This window comes from Osmerus eperlanus, chromosome 3, assembly GCF_963692335.1.
Source record: "Osmerus eperlanus chromosome 3, fOsmEpe2.1, whole genome shotgun sequence".
Taxonomy (NCBI): domain Eukaryota; kingdom Metazoa; phylum Chordata; class Actinopteri; order Osmeriformes; family Osmeridae; genus Osmerus; species Osmerus eperlanus.
Window position 1 is genome coordinate 9,751,459 of NC_085020.1, and position 19,279 is coordinate 9,770,737.

General features: G+C 46.4%; 2 protein-coding genes across 5 annotated transcripts; one reads left to right on the plus strand and one right to left on the minus strand.

The window, feature by feature from the left end:
* Positions 1-371: 371 nt before the first annotated feature.
* On the plus strand, positions 372-5,853 carry slc35a5 (solute carrier family 35 member A5). Of its 3 annotated transcripts, none has more exons than XM_062457103.1 (10): positions 372-654; positions 1,436-1,663; positions 1,917-2,015; positions 2,111-2,244; positions 2,457-2,524; positions 2,725-2,907; positions 3,112-3,309; positions 3,468-3,595; positions 3,807-4,118; positions 4,887-5,853. In XM_062457103.1, exons 2-10 carry the CDS (start codon positions 1,537-1,539, stop codon positions 5,015-5,017), a joined length of 1,380 nt encoding a protein of 459 aa, XP_062313087.1. In that variant the 5' UTR covers positions 372-654; positions 1,436-1,536; the 3' UTR covers positions 5,018-5,853. The 3 variants fall into 3 exon arrangements, with proteins under 3 accessions (XP_062313087.1, XP_062313089.1, XP_062313088.1); XM_062457105.1 differs by having other exon boundaries at positions 375-654; positions 3,807-4,075; XM_062457104.1 differs by having other exon boundaries at positions 428-445.
* A 159-nt stretch (positions 5,854-6,012) lies between these two features.
* On the minus strand, positions 6,013-17,555 carry ccdc80 (coiled-coil domain containing 80). 2 transcript variants are annotated; one of them, XM_062457102.1, is made up of 11 exons: positions 15,867-17,555; positions 15,471-15,668; positions 14,791-15,048; positions 14,438-14,754; positions 13,526-13,897; positions 12,753-12,909; positions 10,192-10,328; positions 9,037-9,188; positions 8,469-8,572; positions 7,466-7,549; positions 6,013-6,933 (listed from the first exon to the last, which is right to left on the minus strand). In XM_062457102.1, exons 1-11 carry the CDS (start codon positions 16,567-16,569, stop codon positions 6,614-6,616), a joined length of 2,802 nt encoding a protein of 933 aa, XP_062313086.1. In that variant the 5' UTR covers positions 16,570-17,555; the 3' UTR covers positions 6,013-6,613. The 2 variants fall into 2 exon arrangements, with proteins under 2 accessions (XP_062313086.1, XP_062313085.1); XM_062457101.1 differs by having other exon boundaries at positions 14,438-15,048; positions 15,867-17,554.
* Positions 17,556-19,279: the final 1,724 nt, after the last annotated feature.

The window sequence follows — 19,279 nt, forward strand, 5'->3', positions numbered from 1 at the left end:
CCTGACTTCAGTCCTGCCTTAAGTAACAATAGATGATGCATGTGAATTTTGGACCCCCTGAAGAGATTGCAATTTGAAATTGTTTTATGCTAACAATATTTAAACAAAAACCTCGTTAGTTAGAGCCGCCCACAAAGAGCATTGAGCTCAAGCAAAGGCCAACTGGTCCGATCCCATGGTCCGATCCAGAGCCATTCTGGTCCGATCACTGAAGTAACACGCCTCGCTCTGCTTGTGTGAATGCTGGTGTGGTGTCTGTCATGTTTTATACCCATCAGAACATGACTGCGCTTGTACACAAGTTTAATGTTAGGGTTAAATTTACCGCTATATTTTTTGTCTTTTTTATGGAGCCAGACAGAAAAAAAGTTATAGTTATTAGGCTACGTCATTGCTTCACGTTTCACAACCAGGAAGTGACCAGGAAGCACGAAGCAGTGAGCAGGTTAATGAGGATGTGTTGCTCTAGCTGACTGGGGCTGAAAATGTAATACTTTTATCTTTAAATCAGGGCACCTTCCATTGTTTTTTAAATGTCCAGGGTGGACAACTCACTGCGTTTTGTTTGCATTCGGGAGACCTATTTATGTGACGAGCGAAACAGCTGGTCATGCATTGTATTCGTTCGGTGTTGTTTACATTATTCATCTGCAGGTACAGTATTGTAATTCATTTAGTAGTTAACCATCTACTTTGTACTCTAACGTTTCTACCTAATCGTGTTGTGTGATTATATTCTAGCAGCCATCCATAGATTGTGCCTTAATATTAATACAAAGCTAATAGCAAACCATATTTAACAGATCGAGTTTGTCAATCCACCAGGTATGTGTATGTTTTGGAACCTGCTAGCCTATGGTTAGCCACCTACAAGGTTCAAGTATTTGTATATGATGATGACTACTTCTAAAGTTACATCTTAGCTTAGTCGTCCTGACCCAATATTGTTGTTTTGAGAAAGCGTGTTCAATAGCTATGATTTCATTTTGTGTGACAAACCCTGACTGCCCTCCCTGCCTGTTGGAATAGAAGGCTCTTTGTGTTTCCCTCGTCGTTGGCACAGTCTTAGTCTGTTTCTCTCACATGTCTCTAATCAGCTAGCTAAACATAGCTAATCAGGAAGACCCTGGTTTAACTCAGAAGGGGAGTTGAGGAGGACTGCATTGGACACAGTTTGTCCAGCATGTGGTATAATTGTTTACATGTCCAGTTTGAGTCTTGTGGCACAACAGCAAGTTTTGTATTTGTTGACGAGATTCCACAACTGACTGTTATGACCAGCTTCTTGGCTGTACAGTGTGTGAGGAGGACTGTAGACTTTCACATTAATTTTCCATTTCGTATAAGGCTATAGGAGATCGTACTTGATTAATCAAGGTAGGGAGGGAAGGAAAGTTGCAGCTCATTGTTGTACGTGTCCTCACTCCTCTTGCAGAATTGTGACTGTGTGTGAGGCTTCCACCAGCCACCTAGCCTCAGGTCCATCCCCAGCCCCTGCCTCATCCACGAGCCCCAGCTCCCTCCTCTGCTCCAGCCATGCCGTGCTGCCGTCCAAGCCCCTGGCTCTGCTCCCGCTCCTCAGCCTACACCCTGGCCCTGGGCCTGGGCTTCGTCACCCTGGGGACCAGCCGCATCCTGCTGCTCAAGTTCTCCGTCAATGCTGGTAAGCTGATGTTTATCGATGTCACGAAGACCTCACTTGTCCGTTTGGGAGATGTTTAAAGAAGGCTCTGATATTGTAAGTAAGAACTAGACATTTCTGTGGACCACTTATTTGAGCATTACTATGTGGATTGTGTTTCTTTGGCCTAATCTTGATGAGCTAGGCCTTTCAGATTTTCTGTGCAGTCAGCAGCAGCAGCAGTAGCAGTGTACATTGACATTTCCTGTTTCTTTGTTTATTTCTCTGTCTGAAGAAAACAAGTATGACTTCCTCCCTGCATCTGTCAACCTGCTGGCCGAGGGACTCAAACTCATCTTCTGTCTGGTTATGTCTCTCAGGGTGATTATAAACGGTAAGAGAACAACAATTACATTATGTTGGACATTAAGGTGTGTGTGTGGGAGGGAGTATCTTTTGAGCGTGAGTTCATCACCGTGTGCGTTCCAGAGGGTCGTTCGTGCAGAGAGCTGGGCTGTTCCTCTGGCCCCTCGTTGCTCAGCTTCATGAAGTGGTCTGTTCCTGCCTTCCTCTACTTCCTGGATAACTTAATCATCTTCTACGTCATGACCTACCTGCAGCCTGTGAGTTCTTCCACATGCTTGGGTTGGAATCATCCCTAGGGCCAAATATAATCTGAAATCCTTCCAAATCCTTTAAGCATAATCATTCAAATGATTACCAATAGTGTTTTGGGCAGTTGTTTTGCTCTATCCTTGTTGGTGTGTCTTTCTATAAACAAACCTGTACATCACTCTGTATCTGACCTTTGTTTCTGTTCCTTGTCCTACCTTAGGCCATGGCAGTTCTGTTCTCTAACTTTGTCATCCTGACTACAGCCATTCTCTTCAGGCTTGTGCTGAAGTAAGTGACAACTCATTCGTGTTTTCAACCGGTCTGGACGCACTATATGTCTGTTTATGACGTGTTTTACCTAAAGGTTGTACCACATATCCGGAATGTGGATTAAAGGCTTCAGACGACCTGTTAGGTCTCAATGCTAAAGTGTGTTCGGTGACCACGGCTCTGTCCCTCATCAGCTGTCGTTCCCCTTCAACCACCAGGAGGCGCTTGTCTTGGGTACAGTGGGCCTCCCTTTTGATTCTCTTCCTGTCCATCGTCTCCCTGACGATGGGTTCGGGGGGCAGCCAGCACGCCATGGCGGTGCCGGGCCTCCACCCCAGCCCCCTGACCACACCGACAAACGGCTGCCTGCTCTACACCCAGCAACAAAGGAGCAACAGCAGGTAGATGGATGGATGGATGGATGAATGTATGGATGGACGAATAAAGGCATGGATAGAGGGATGGACAGATGCCAGAGAAGCAGACGGATGGATAGATAGACGACGGAATAGCATGGGCGAACGGAACCCGTCTTCCAGAGCTCATTCTCTCCCTTCTCCCCCATCTCTTCCTCCCGGCGTCCTTGTGTCCCCCCTCCCGCTCAGCGAGTCCTCCTGGGTGTCGTCCCTGCCAGGGGAGGCATGGCGAGGCAGGGTGTTGGCGAGGCTGCGCGCCCTGGGGATGGGGCACGTCCTCCTGGTGCTCCAGTGCTTCATCTCCTCCATGGCCAACATCTACAACGAGAAGATCCTGAAGGAGGGAGACCAGCTCGGCGAGAGCATATTCATACAGAACAGCAAACTGTACGACGGCAAACCCACGCTACGTCTGAAATGACACGGCCAGACCGAGCATGGTTGGTCGGTCAGACGGTGGCCTGAGGTTGAACCTCCAACCACCTAGGGTGACGAGGCAAGTTCCAGGATTAAATAAATGTGTGGTTTCTCACGTGGTGTTGCAGGTATGTGTTTGGCGTAGTGTTCAACGGGCTGACACTGACGCTGGGGAGAGAGGCCAGGGGTCTTACCGTGCACTGTGGCCTCCTCTACGGGCATAACGTCTACTCCTTGGGCTTGGTGTTGGTCACTGGTGGGTCTCAAACACTTCTAGATATCCCTGTACACATGCACAACAAGCACTACCCGTTCCCCTGCTTCCTTGATGCTCAGATAAATGTATGACTAACCCTATCCATTCCATATGGTTCATTGATCGCGACCGCAGTAACTGAGATCGATAGGATTCAGCCGTATTCATTCCGATGAACACGATCCCGCTCTTCTCTCCCGTCCGGTTCCAGCGGCCCTGGGTCTGTCGGTGGCCTTCATCCTGAAGTTCCGAGACAACATGTTCCACGTGCTGAGCGGCCAGATCACCACCGTCCTGGTGACGGCCCTCTCGCTCTTCCTTTTCAACTTCCAACCGTCGCTGGACTTCTTCCTGCAGGCGCCCGTGGTGCTGCTCGCCATCTTCGTGTACAACAGCAGCCACGCCGTCGACCCAGAGTACGCCCTGCAGAAGGAGAAGCTGCGCGTCGTCAACGGAGAGGTGTTCGAGAGGTCACGGGGGGTGAGGAGAGACAGAACCACGCACGCACGCACGCACACAAGCGGTTGGTACCGCCTCAAGATAATACGAAATGAAAGCGTTTGCCTTGCAGTATAGAAGCGCGTCCACATGCAAACACATTCACAGCGACGGCTCGTTCCTGTGTAATGTGATTTGGGCCGAGTGGAAGCAGAGCTGATTCTCTGTAATGAAAAGAGGATTCAGGCTGTTGCCATAGCACCACCTCAGATAACAACATTAGCCGGATAAGATGTAATACATTAGGTGGGGAGTTATGGGCCTCAGATGAGGGAAGGCCTAGCTATGTGTGTACGCTTTGTGAGGGCACAGCCTGCGTTGATCTAATATGAAGAAGCTGTAGCTAGCTATGGCGCTAGTGGGAGTTAAGTAGGCTGACAGGTTGAAGGCCCAGGGCGCTCTCGTACATGTCTGTCAGGTTGTGAGTCCTTCACTGATATGCCATGTTAGACTGTTCGGCTGCCTAATGTTACTAATGATATGTCAGTTTGAAGAGGCTGCACATGGTAAGTAAAAGCACTTTAAATTTCACTTAAAGTCCACATTTTTCCCTGAAGGAACATCAGTTGTTGCTTTTGGTCGAAAAAAACAATGTATATAAAAGTATATCATGTATGTACTGAAGTAATATAGTAATACTAATAGGATGTACATGGCCATTTTTTATGAAAATCGATAATGTAGAACACAGTGTTAATCCATATGCAAAAGCCGTATTGAGACAAAAGCATGGAACTTTGAACCCCCCCCGAAAAAGAACTGTGTGTAATATTTGGTTTGTGTTGTCGTGTAGGATGGGGAGGAGCTGCAGAGGTTGACCAAGGCCAACACAGACAGCGAATCAGAGGAGGAATCTTTATAGCACTTCCTTATGGCAGCACTTCCGCTGTCGCTGCGAATGGAAATCCTGGTCTTGGACTGTGACATCTCAATCGAAATTCTACTTGTGGTTGTGTGACATCAGTGTGCTTGGTTGTAACATCAAAAGCGACACAAATAACCTTTTGTCACGAGAGCTTTTATTGAACGTTTGTGCCTGTCTTTATGATTATAATGCTGGATGATAGTGGTGTCAAATTTGACATTGTAATGACATTTTATTACTGCTCTGTACAGTTTAGGCTAAATGATAGCCCATATTTCTGAAAGGGTATTAATGTGGTGGGGGCTAAAATGATTCATCTGGAAGAGTTCATGTCGAGAGGATGTTAGTCAATTTTTTTTATTATTATTTTTTATCTGTGTTTTATCAGTGTTTTGGGAACATTATATTGGTGTGGAAGAAAGATACTGCTATTGAAAGAAGCCTTGTGTGTCTCCTGTGATCACAAGAGTAGTGACTGGATGGTGACCTTGACCTGAACTCTTAAAGGCTTATCAGTGTTCATGTACAGACAACTGATTATATGGAAGCTGAGCATCACATCTCTGGGTTTAGTTTACACATGAAATGTCCATCTGTTGTCTTCTACTATTTGCATTTGTATTTAACCATAAAGCTCCAGTATACTTCTGCAGAGTATTAACAGACAATGGAATTGTTAATCATTTATACTATAAAGAGTATATTATTTATATATACATTGTGTATATATATAATATAGTTGTGATCAATGTACAGAAAGATAAGTGTTATCTTGAACTGATGTTTTGCTATTCTAACTGAAGTAACAGTAAGGAACAATACCTTTACCGCTGATTTTGCCAATCTGAACGACTATTATCAGACAATAAATGCACTTTTCTGTGAATGAATAATATTTTTCTGTACAAGTATCTTTCAATTACCTGGGAAGTTTTTAGATTGTATTTTCAAATGATACCACCAGGAGGAGCTGTAGGTATGTAGTCACTGTAAATGAATGACAAACAGTATAAACAGCCTGGTTGGTGAACAACATACTCCACTCAGGGTTAAATACTGGTTGTAAACACAGTTTAATTTGTCAAATAGCACAACATAGTATAAATAAGAACAATGTATACAGTAGCAAATTAACTTTTTAAAAGAGAGGAAACTGTTTTGTGTGGGAGCTTTCCCCCAACCAGTTGTATTGCTGATCTCAGATATTGATTTACCTTGACTCATGATAACATATCAATAAATATCTACACAAGCTTAGTCTTTTTTTAGTCTTTATCTACAGAAGACAGATCCACATTGAGAGGGAGACTTTAGCCAGGAAGGCGAGTGAAGCAGAATGTCTCGTCCAAACAGTGTTGGCTTGAACAGAAATGAGAAGTATAAAGACTTGAGAATTTAACTCATGGAGCTGCCTAGTTCCAGTACGGGTTCTAGGTTCTTACAGATGTAAAAGAACTGTATACGTGTAAGCAATATGGTAAATGCCATTTATAAGTGCTACAAAGATTTTAGGAACCCCACCCGCAGATGTGTGCCGACTAGGGACAGGGGCGAGGGTAAAGACCAGAAGCCAATATGGAACTACCCCGTTCCATTGACAACTTAAGCCTACGACAGAAAGGCATTATATAAACCACACCCGCTTCAACCCCATCTTAGTAACCGTAGCCCTGGTGGTAGGCATCCTGGTAGCCGTCGTAACCGTGGTGATGGTATCCGTAGCCCCCGTATTCGTCCTCGGGGCAGCGCATGCCCAGGGACTGCTGGATGGCCATCTCCTGGCGTCGCAGCTGCATGGAGTCCACCAGGTCGTAGATGATGGCCATGGACCACATGGGAGACGGGTACCAGGACTTGACGTTGCCGTCCTTGCCCACCAGCAGCATGGAGAAGTACTCCGGGCTGATCTGGAAGTAGTTCCTGATGTCCTTCACCAGGGTGGCAGACAGACCCTCTCGGTCCACGGTGGCGCTGCCTGGTGAGGGGAGGAGTGGAGGGAGGGATGGAGGGATAGGGGGATGGATGGATTCAGGGATCATCTGTGGTTGCGTCAGCGTGTCTTTGAGGTGGAGATCAATGGCAAGCACAGAACAGGGGCCAGAGAGGGAGGTAGAACACTAGGGGAAGAGCTGGGTGAGAAGCAGGGGTGGAGGGGAGGTACAGGGGGGCAGAGCTGGGTGAGAAGCAGGGGTGGAGGGACAGGGGGGCAGAGCTGGGTGAGAAGCAGGGGTGGAGGGGAGGAACTCTGGAGTAGAACTGGGTCAGCAGCAGTGGTTGACTGGAGGAACAGGGGGCACAAGCTGGGTCTGTAGGCTGGTTCAGTGCAGAAGCTGAGCAAAGCTGCTTGTGTCAACAAAACACCACGAATCTGCATCAAAGAGCACTGTAGAGCACCTGACTTTGACATTGTGTGTGTGTGTGGGGGGGGCACTGTATGTGTGTCTTGTTTGTTTTTCAGAAAGCCAGTTCCTAATACATACTGTAGGTTAACATTAAAGGTGTCTTACCATTTATAGGATAGAGCTCCAAGACGCCTCCCATATCTGCTGCGTCCATGCCGACCAATTTCAGAATGGAGATGTGTCTTAGGCCTGGGTCACCATGGAAACGCCCGCAATATGGAGAACAACAGGAAACAGACGAAATGTTTACACATTCGAACGTCAAGGAATAGCAAATAACATATTTGATCGATCGAGTATCTGTCACAAACTGTTTATTGTATCGCAGCACACAGAACGCCAATCGGTTTCTTCACACAGAGTGTGGATTCACTTTGTTCATGTGCATGTGGATGTATATAATTAGAACCATGCTTGGGTGTGTTTGGTTGACGGAAGGGGAACGGGGAGGGCTGCTGAGCAAAGCGGGGACAGAAAGCTGCCACAGCCACATGAAACAGAGGGCTGGGCTGTGCGAAGAGAGGTGAGAGCCAACAGCTGAATACCGTGGCAAAACCTCCCAGCACAGTCAGCAGGACTGGCTCTTTGTTGGATGGAGATAGAGAGCATGAAAGAGAGAGAAAGACAGACAGAGAGAGAGAGAGAGAGAGAGAGAGAGAGAGAGGGGCAGAGAGAGGCAGAGAGAGAGAGAGAGAGAGAGAGAGAGAGAGAGAGAGAGAGAGAGAGAGAGAGAGAGAGAGAGAGAGAGAGAGAGAGAGAGAGAGAGAGAGAGAGAGAGAGAGAGAGAGAGAGAGAGAGAGAGAGAGAGAGAAGAAAAAAAGAATAATTGAGGCCAGCCAAGAAAACAGATGAGGGAAATCCTCGGCCTGTAGATAAACAACGTCTCTCTGTATCTGTGTTTGTTGAAATAAAGCACTTTTTGAGTAATTCTGTTACAGTTTCCAGACAGTTGGAAAAGTTTGCCAAATGGCTTGCTATCACTACACTGGAATGCTGTTGTCATACAGATCAGAGCAGTGGAACGGGCAAAGGAAAAGGCGATTCATGACTCTGATTGGTCAGGCTGATAGGCTGTTTTTGTGATAGATTTTTTGATGCGCTGACTCACCCAGGTTACAGGCTTGGCTTGTTAAAGCATAGAGCTGCTGCTGATAGGCCCACTCCTCATCGTTGGGGGCGGAGATAAGAAACAGGCGACGCCTCCAACGGAACCTGAAATGGTTTGCGGAATGGTTGAACGGAATTCACGTCTCCGTAGAAACATATGATATGTCGGGTTTTTTTGTTGCGGGAGTAAATCAGTCACAAAGCATGATTATAAAAGTGACTTATTCCTGAAATGAACTAAGTTACTACTGAACTGCACACACAGACTTACGGACACACACAAGCACGCAGTTCAGCATCTGAGAGGAGCCAAGTTGAGCTCATAAAAGTAGTGTACATTGTGATCCAGGCGATAACTGTGACCAGAGAAACAGGTGCATGCTCCCTGGCGGGTTATGTACAGTTTAATAGGAGACAGGCCATGTGTATTCATAGATTCAACCCATACATTTCAGGAGCCGACCCATTTTGACCAAGCTCAAAATGCCACTGCACCTCTGATTGTGTCTGTGTGTGTGTATGTGTGTGTGTGTACAGTATGACTATGCTTCTGAGCAGAGGCAGGATACCTGGACAGGAAGTTCTCGAGTGACCTGGGCTTGTCCTCCTTCTTACACTCCACTCCGTTCTTCTTCTGCTCCTCCATCTCCCGGATGCGAGAGGAGAACGTGTCCACGTAGTCAAATACGGCCTTCATGGCGATGGGAACCTCGTAGAATTGCTGTGATTGGAGGAATGAGAATTACTGGTGGTGGAACAAACCAAATTTGTACACCCATCATTGGCGTCACACTGGGAGAAGGAATGATTATATCTTAACCATTACTGTGAGGACGTTTTGAAGTAAATCTATTTCATTAAAAAAATTGGGCATCACAAAGACGACAGTAAATGGCTGGTCACTATACATGATCTTATAAAACGTGCTTTAAAAAGACAACGGTTTGCATATGGGAAACATTTAGCATCATCAGTAGTTTTGCTTTCAGACAATCAAATTGGTGCTGGAATTTCAACACTCTTAGACATGACTGTCTCAAAGGGTGCAGGATGTATGCAATCGAATGAATATTTAATTTTATAGGTCTGAAAATACAGTTATAGAGTTTTACGATCCATGACACTGTTCTGGGAAACTGTCTGGAGCCTGCTTTACCTCCATCTCTCTCTCCATCCAAATGTCTACCATCTTTCTCCTCCCCCTCTCAATCTCTCTCTTTCTCTCTGCTCTCTCTCCCCTCTCATACACAGGGTCAGTGCCCTGTCTTTTTTTTTTTTACTTCTCAGAACACTGGCTTCTTTGTTTATTAGTCTGAAAACGACCACAGTCTACGCTGGCATGGACACACAGAGTCACAGACAGACATGCCGAAAAGTGAGAGAAAGAGAGAGAGAGACAGGAATATCTGTTTGGTATTGCTTATTGTTTCAGGTGTGACAGTAAATCGATGTACAGAGTCGTATAGAGAAATCGTAGTGCACAGATGGGTTGCTAAAGGGACTGGAGCCGATGCACTGAATGAGTGGTGTACACTCAACCCAATGTCCACCTGGCAGACAGTACATCAGTGGTGTAACCCAATGGCCGCCGGACACAGTATGTCAGTAGTGGAGGCAGAAGAAGCCATATCTATCGATGATGAATGTACTTGTTCTTGTTTTTAGAATATGCTTTATCGTTCGCAAAGTCTTCGCTGCATGCAGTGGGTCGTGTGTGGCCGCACCTTCGCTCTCATGTCGGTGTCCGTGACGACCATGTAGAAGTCGTTGTAGGTCATGCCAAAGTCCTTCCTCAGCTCTGTGATCAGATCGTGGTTCACCAGATCCTCCTGGCGAAGTCCCTTCATCGTCTTGTCATCCTCTGGAGAGGACACCAAAGAAGAAGAGAGGGAGTCAGAGACAGAGAGACAGAGGAAGAGGGAGAGACACTGAGAGAGAACAGGCTCATTTAGCTTGACCAGTATATACAAAGAGAGAGGGCAATTAAAACATATGGCATGCTGTATGTGTACATTTCAGGCAAACTGGTCCTGAAGAGATGGACCGAACTTGTCTTCATCACCACAGACTGTTATGTATTAGTGAACAGAAGACTGGATACACTTTTACTGGACATGGGCATAGATCTTATTGAACAACATTGGGTCACGTCAATTCTAGATTGGTGCAGACAGTATGGATCAAACAACAAAGCAGAACATTCTTTCAGATCCTGTCCACTCCAGTAATGATGATACCAATCCATGATATATACCTTAGAAGAACATGCACAACAATACCATCTTTGGTAAAGAAAATATTTAAAAAAACATTAGTTTGACCTTGTAAGGAGAGCTCTATGGTGGTCTGTAATATTTGACTAACACTTACACAGACCACAGCCAAAGGCCTTAACTGTGCACACACGTGTACATACATACAAGCATGCATACAGCACACATGTTTACACACCACTGTATGCACGACACTGTGGAGAACTTGTTCCATCATATACCATTCAAAAGACTACTTGTGTACACACACAAAAACATATACCGTACACAGACACATGCATGCATGTACGCACACACACACACACACACACACACACACACACACACACACACACACACACACTGACCCTTTGGTCAGCAAGTGGAACAAAACTGTAACTACCGTTCACTTCTGTACGTGGGTGGGGTCATATGACCTCACCTCAGAACTTTTTCCGGTATTCGGCGTACAGAACTCTTTCCACCCAGGTCGTCAGACTACTTCAGTTTTATACAGAAGGGTTGTGTCCTAACACACCCTAACTAGAGGCTTCAGATCCAGACGTCCATAAAATGTGTCTGTAATGGTAACTTACCCGATGACAAGGCATATCCCATTAAAAAAACAGTTGTGATGCTGGGTCCTATGAATAAGAACTGTGTGTGCATGAGCATTTGTGTGTTTGTGTGTGTGTGTGTGTGTTTGTGTGTGGATGAGCTAACTCTCTCCAGCTAACACATCAGCTGCAGGGGAAGCAAACTTCCCCCTTGTCTGAGATGATGAACTAGGAAGGTATTTGCTCCCAATCCCACACATAACAATAACACTCACCTCTCTGCGAGTGTGTGTGAGTGTGTGTGAGTGTGTTTGTGCTTTCTCGCTCAGCTCTGACACCAGCTGATAGACTCTGGTGACACACAAAGACAAAAAACTCACAACAAAAGGGAATATTGTACCGTTGTCCCTCACACAGATCAGGTGATATACGTAGATTTGTCTTACTGCCGCTAAGAACTTGATTTGATTCATAAATCTGTTATAAAATGTTGGTGTTGGCACTAGGCTACCTAACTTGCTGATACAGGAGGGCTTTGTGCCCTTTCCCAGAACCCCTTGGGGGAAACCCAGACTTCAGCATGTTGAGAAACTGTGTCCACGGTAGCCAAGGGCCAAAAACCTTTTTATAGTCTGCAGTCCTATCTCACTGTTGAACAAGACCTCAAACAGAAAACAAAGTTGCTACACATGGCAAGGAATGGAAAGTGGAAGAGGAAAGGTGGGGGGGTGAAGGAAGAGAAAGGAGAAGAAAGTGTTAGAAAAGGTTAAATGGGAGTAGGTGAAGAAAAAATGGAAGGGAGAAAAGGTAGAGACGGTTAGAGAGTAACAGGAGAGAGAAACGTTTAAGAAATGCAGGGAGAAAGACTAGACACAGCAGAACATAGAGAGTAGCAGGGAAAGGAAGGAGCTGGGAGAGAGAGGTGGTGAGGGGTGAGAGAGGGGTAGGAGAGAGTTAAACACAATTTCCTCTGGCCTGTGGGGACCGGTAGACATTGTGGCCATCTTCAGGGTGTTACTGTTCCTGTGCTGCCTGTCTGAGAACCTCTAGGCTGTGGGCCCAGGCCGACACTCTGCAGACACGTGGAGGTCTGGTGTGTCTCGAGGTGGGGGGAGGAATATTAGCAGGAGGGGTGAAGTAAGGACAGGGAGCAGGACTTTGATGCACTGATACAAGACAGACACATATACTGTGACAGTGTTCTAGGGCCGGGGCTCAGGACCAGAGACCTGGAGGACAAAACAGTGATTTGGACCTAACACAGTTAAACTTGAACTCTGACCCTGCAGTTTGGCCAGGAAATCCCATGCGGTAAAGGGAGGGGAAATGAGGGATCTGTGTTTCCTGTTGCCCGATTACTGATCACTGATAAGAAATGATAGCACGCACAGATATTTGTAAACTAACAGCACTTGCCAGCTGAATACCATATAACTCGACTGAGTATGTTCTATACTGCACAGTTGGACTACATACCCAGCTGGTAGTGGTCAATCTTCATGGTGGAGTTGGTGAGGGAGCCAAAGATAGTAATAATGGACACCTTCCTGATGGCCATCTCGCACACGTTCTCCAAGTATTCATCCCTCTGCTGCACATACATGCTGTTCTCCTCACCGGGGGCTGTGATGATCTGGAGGGAGGGATGAGGGGATGAAGGAGGGGTGTGGGGAAAGGGGGGATGAGAAGAAGTAAGCACACACGTACAGTAAATGAGCTGCATAAATACACACACACACGTGCGCGCACACACACACACACGCACATACAAAAACACACACCTGAGTGTACACTGGGAGGTACTTGTGTTGACATTGCAGCCCTGGGAGAGGATGGGGGTTGTGGTTTCCCACTCTGCCCCTCCTCACAGCTCTAATAAGAATGTAGACAGGCTGCGGAGCACTGCTTACACTCTCTAGCAATACCACCGCACGACACAGTCTACTGGAACGCTGTATACAGTCCACTAGAAAGCATATACAGCAGTCTGCTATACACCAACTGACAGTCTACTGTACTAATACACTGACAGAGTCTGTAGTCTACTTCCCTCCTGACATGGAGTCTATTGGGATTTAGCTATTCTAACCAGCGTCTGTATTTGTGTACATTTAGGTCATGTGAACTGTGTTTGGTTCATGTGTAGTTAAAATATGTGGTACATAAATGGGGTCGAATAAATGGTGTATTCAATGTACTGTATGGGTTTTATGTGTTGTATGTGTGCATAGTGTGGACTTAGCACATACCACCAGCCGTCTCCTGCCCTCAAAGTAGTCGAGGAAGGTGGCCAGGGATCCCTTAGCTGGGGGGGGCTTCTTGGTCGGCTTCTGGTACTCCTCTTTCTCGTTGTGCTTGGATGCTTTTTTACCGTTTTTCTTTCCATTGCTCTTCCCTTCCTTCCCTGGCTTCCCCCCTCTCCTCTCTGCTTTCTCTCTCTTGGAAGCCTTGTCCGGTCTATCGCTCTTTTTCTTCTTCTTGTCGCTCTTCTCGTGCTTGACTTTGACCCTCTTGGTGGGGGTGATCTCCGGGGTGACCTCCAGGATGACCTCTGGCTCCTCGGGGTTGCTGGCTGTTGGCTGGCCCACCTCATACTTATCCTCATACTCGTTATTCAAATACTGGGAAATGACACAGAACAACAGAAGTGTGTGACCTTTTACTAGGTGGAAAAAAGTACATGATTGTTGGTAATCCTACATTTTCTACAAATTGGACTGAATTCAACAGAACTGATTTTAACGATAACATCAATTGTACACATTCATTGGGCCTATTTTGAGTTGCAGTTTGGGTCAGTTGTAATGGCCAAAGTAGTTTTGTTTTGGTTGACACCTCCATTAAACATACTATTTCAATCTAGATTGACAGTAGTGCTATCAGCGTAAAATCCCTGATTACATCCTAATGTGACACATGACTTAATCACCCCAAGGCAGCATCCTAACTACAGCCTACATAATCTGGATATTTTTGCTCATTAAATGTTTTGCAAGACATTGTAGAACAAGCCTACTGTGCAAAAACATGGAAATGAAAAAACGACAACCGCGTCACGTTATGGCTCGTGAAAAGCCTCTATAGAAAGGAACTGCAAATGACCACCACAACCCTAATTCTACTAATGCACAAACATGTTTTTGAGCTACGAGCTTCCGTACCTTTCCTCCATTCTTCCTCTTGGTGGGCTTGGTCTTGGACGGCTTGTGAGAGGTGGGCACCAGCCCGTCCTGTTTCCGGCTGTGGGCTTCCTTTCCATTCTTGTCAGTGCGGTTATCCCCAGCAGGGGTGGTCTTGGGCGGGTGCCTCTCCCTCCCCCTGCGGAGGGAGGGGTCTGGGGTGGTGCGGGAGGCTGGCAGCCAATGTGCTGTGGTCTGGGCTTTGGTGGGTCTTGGAGTCGTGACGGTGGTGGTCTGTTTGGTTGTAGTAGGGCGTTTGGTTGTGGTGGTCGTTGTTCGCCTTGTCGTGGTTGTGGTAGGTTTGGTTGTGGTTGTGGTAGGTTTGGTTGTGGTAGGTTTGGTTGTGGTTGTGGTAGGTTTGGTTGTGGTTGTGGTAGGTTTGGTTGTGGTGGTGGTGGTAGGTTTAGTTGTGGTTGTAGTAGATTTAGTTGTGGTGGTGGTAGGTCTAGTTGTGGTTGTAGTTGCTCTTGTCGTGGTGGTTGTGGGTTTTGTGGTTGTGGTAGTTGTTGTCGTTGTCGTGGAGACAGTTGCTGGCCTCATCATTACTTGCTTCCTGTCAGGCCTCCCAGCTATGGGCATGTCAACTTGTCTACCTATCAAAAGATAATACCCAGAGAGCTTTAGTACACCAACACTGTCTGTAGCTCAAATCAAATACACCCATCACTTCACATGTTCTGGGACACATATCCTTCTTGTAATATGTACAATCAAGAAAATATAATATCGATGACCAAGAAATTACATGTAATTGCATGAATAATCAGTCAAAATAAAGATTTGTGCTGTGATTTGGAAGTGAAGCAGAATGGGAGATTAGGAGTTCGAAATCAAAATCAAAAACTGCACTTCTCTAGCTTGTCATAAACAGCGGCCCCATATCAAGTTAATTCAACTCTTTTTAATTTAGCTCTTTTCACGTAAAACTAGACACTTTTGTGAGGAAAGATATCTGTTTTCTCCGTGTTCTCGTTTTTTGTATGGTAACAGTTGACATGTCCCCACACCATCTCACCAGTCGCTGTGCCCTCCTCCACTTGGCCCTCCACCCCCGCTCCTTTACACTTCTGGATGAAGCCCTTCTGCCTCAGCTTCTCCAGCTTCCTCATGGGCGCCTGGTCGATGACCTCATACACAGCCTCCAGCCTGACGGGGTAGGGGTACCTCTCTTCTACCTGCAGGGTCTTCCTCAGAAGCACCATTCCGAACTTGCCTGTCAGAGGTACAACGTCACGTTATTGTCAGCATTATTAGTAATACAAAATTCGAATTTAGCGATTGTGTAATCTATCTCTCTCTCTCTCATTCTCTCTCTGTTTACTTCTCGGTCTACTTCTCTGTCTATCTCTCTCTCTTTCACACACAAACATAGCCTTGTCCACCAGATGTGAGCAGATGTACGTGTCTGTACCTTTCTCTAGCTTGAGGAAGCTCATGAGTCGGGGGATGAGGGCTGTGTCCAGCGGCTCCTCCATCACTTTGCCTTCCTGGGTGATCCGCCTCACCTTCCCGCCCATCTCCCCCTCCTCGTGGAACATCACGATCTGTTGCACATGGCGGTCTGCCAGCTCGCAGTACACGTCTGGCTTTAGGAGTGACATCATCAGCCGGTAATACCCGTCTGACTCGTGGGGTGCCGAGATAACCAGGACCCGGTTTTTCCCCGCAAAGCTTGCCAGGAGGTTAGGCGAGCCTGCATTGTTTGGCATTCTGGCGACTCTGGCCCGTGCCCCGGGAGTGCCCTCATCCTGGAGCACGCCAGGCTGCGGTGGTTTTCCGGCCTGGCCCAGCCCGCCCCCCCTCCTCCCAGCCCCTGCCAGCAAGATCCTTCCTCTCCTTCTGCTCTGTCCAGCTGCAGCACTGGCGGGAGGACCAGAGCTCTGGTCAGCCTGCATGGTCTCTCCTCGTTTGATTCTGGACCCTGTGTTTATAGGCGAAGTGCCAGGGCGCACGCCGGCGACAGTGCGGTCCCTGCCGGAACCAAACGGCTGAAGACGCCCCAGTCTGGTGCGTCGGCGCAAGGTAATCCGTTTGAGGTGCGCCTGTCTGTCGGCTTCACCTGCCCATGTTAGCAGACTCAGCAGGGCCAGACCCAGGACAAACTCTCCCCGCATTTTAAAAATGTAAATCAAAGTAAACACTCCGGTAAAGGAAGATGGGGAAATATCCAGCAATGGACATGAGATCTTGGTGCGTGCTTAGTGCATTTGTCCTCGCGTATTACATTTGTATTTAGCAACGGATGCAAAACTAGAATGTAAGAAAGGTGCATACACTACTGTGTCGTGTTTGAGAGCATACCTTCACTTTTCACAGCGGAACACCAAGTAACGCATAGCCCTACTTTACTGTCTGTATCAACCCAGCTGCCACATGAACACTGAGGGATTACAGGAAACTATTACGGACTGTCATCCACCTCTATATCACTGGTTTTATTAGCGATCTTCCCGTTGTATCCAGAACCGTTATCTCAAACGCACAGTTTACTGCTCCGTGGCATTTACGCTACATAATAAATGTCAGAAATGTAACTAATGTTCTAATGCAATTATTCCAAAACTACAAATGTAATACTCACTCAAAAAGCTTCTTCATTGAAAAAAGTTCTGTACAAAATGAGGAAAGTTATTTATCCTCAAAAGACAACTAGCTGCACATGCAGAGCTTCGCGCATGAAAATGAAATGCTTTCCACCCGACAAAATAAAGAAACTTTACGCAGAATGAGTCCAGATCCAGCAGGAAACCTGTCCATAACCACTGACTTGCTGCTCTGGGAAACGCAGTTCCCTCTCTTGACTTGTGCTCTGGAAGTTATCCCAGAATGTCCACACCAACCTCAGTCTCCCAACTTTCTTGGCGACGCCGCAGCATGAGCCTCGGCATTGACAGTAGGTTACCAGAATAAAGAAAAAACTACTGAAAATGTTTCATTTCTCTCGAGGTTCGAACATCTGATTCGAGATTTGAATTACAAGTAGGCCTACATAGACAAAAGGTTATTTACAATAAACCCACCTTGATTCTATGATTATTAACATCAAAGATAACATTTAAATGGTAACCCCTCCGTGGAGAACGCTGAAAGAGAAATGACCGTATAGCGCACTTCAGTCAAGTTCCTCCCATAAAGTCTGACAAGAGACGCCCCCTGCCCGCTCCTTTTGCCTTTGATTCATCCGAAACAGACAGACCAGGTTTTCCCATGTACCTTGTCCAAAAGGGAGTGTATAAACCAGGGTATTACTGTAAAGCTGTCTGGACACGGACCATTTCAAAAGGAACGGAGAGCGGTAGTAAATTTAGACTGTAAACGGTCGGCCGTCGGTCTCCACTTAACTAAAAGTCCACCGTACACAGGGCAATGGGGTGCAATTACTGTACACGAGACGGTTTATTATAGGCAACTTTATATAATTACAAGGAATATTGACGGTTTTCCCATAACGAGTGTAGCTCAGTGGTAGACATTGGTTGTCTTCAAAGTAAGAAGTAGCAGGTCCATTTTTTGTTCCCGACATTGTTTTGGATATAAACATCTGATAAATAAACACAAATAATTAATATTATATTGTCAAAGTTTCGTTTTTATTTACAGTTTTTCTAGTTTTAAATTGAATAAATAAGGAACCCTCATCAATAATACTGACAAACAGGGAACAGATGGAATAAGGAGAATTATTGTCTAAACCCTAACCCGATCATCCAACCTGCTCAGTTACCACTGCTGTCCCGAGGATGATGGACAAACCCGGTGTCAGGCAGGAAGCAACACTGAGAGGACAGCAGGTGGTTCTGGACTCTGTTGCCCAGGACACCTGGGGTAGTGATGGGCTGTGTTGGAATAAACCCGGATGTGCTGTGCTGTGCTAGACTGGCTGATGACAGGTCTGCAGGCTGTTTCCTGTCTGCTCCTGTCAGAACCAAAGACCAGATCTGAACCACCTTCAGCATACGGAGTCCATCAGCTGGATCGTCCATGCACTACACCGGCTGTAATTACAGTCTGCATGCACAGTCAGTGCGGTTTCATCCCACTAAAGAGATTTCTGCGAACTCCGAAGTCTCACACACTCTAAGCCTACATGGAAATTACTAGCAGAACTCCAGCAGCAACATGTTCTTTATTTAATTTGGAAAAGGCCTTTATTACAGACTCTTAATACAGGCACGTGACATGGACCCACATGCACACTGAGGTATACGTTCGCGCACACACAAGCGCACAAATGCACAAAAACAAACACCCAGACAGACACGCACCACATAACTGATGGCACATGTCCTCATAACCCACGCCCCGAACAGATGGCAATACAGGCATGTGAGACAAGTGCTGAGGCTTTGAGCTGGTTCCTCTCTCTGAGCGCTTCACAGGGCCAGCCTGAAGAGGATGAGGCTTGATCCTTCACTTCCTGGTCATAAGTCAGAGGTCAGAGTTCATCTGGGGTCAAGCCAATTGTCCTGACCTTTGATCCTTTTCCGCAAGACCTGTCTCAGTGTGTCTGTGTCTGTGTATGCCTGTGTTTTGGTTAACATTGCCAAGATACTTCAGGGTAGAATCAAACTGTTATCTGCATTTGACATCTCATGGAAATCTCACACTTGTCTGTGGTGCTCATGTTCAGCTCAAGCGAGGTGTGTGTGTGTTCATGTGTGAGCACCTCACGGGCATGACAAAATGAGTTGATATATGGATGTGTGTCAACACTGACACTTCTTGTTCAAATGTAGCTTTTGCAGATAAAACAGCATGTTACGATTTCAATAGACTCTGTTAATATCCGCTATAAAAGTGCTGGCTGGCTGGCTGACTGACTGA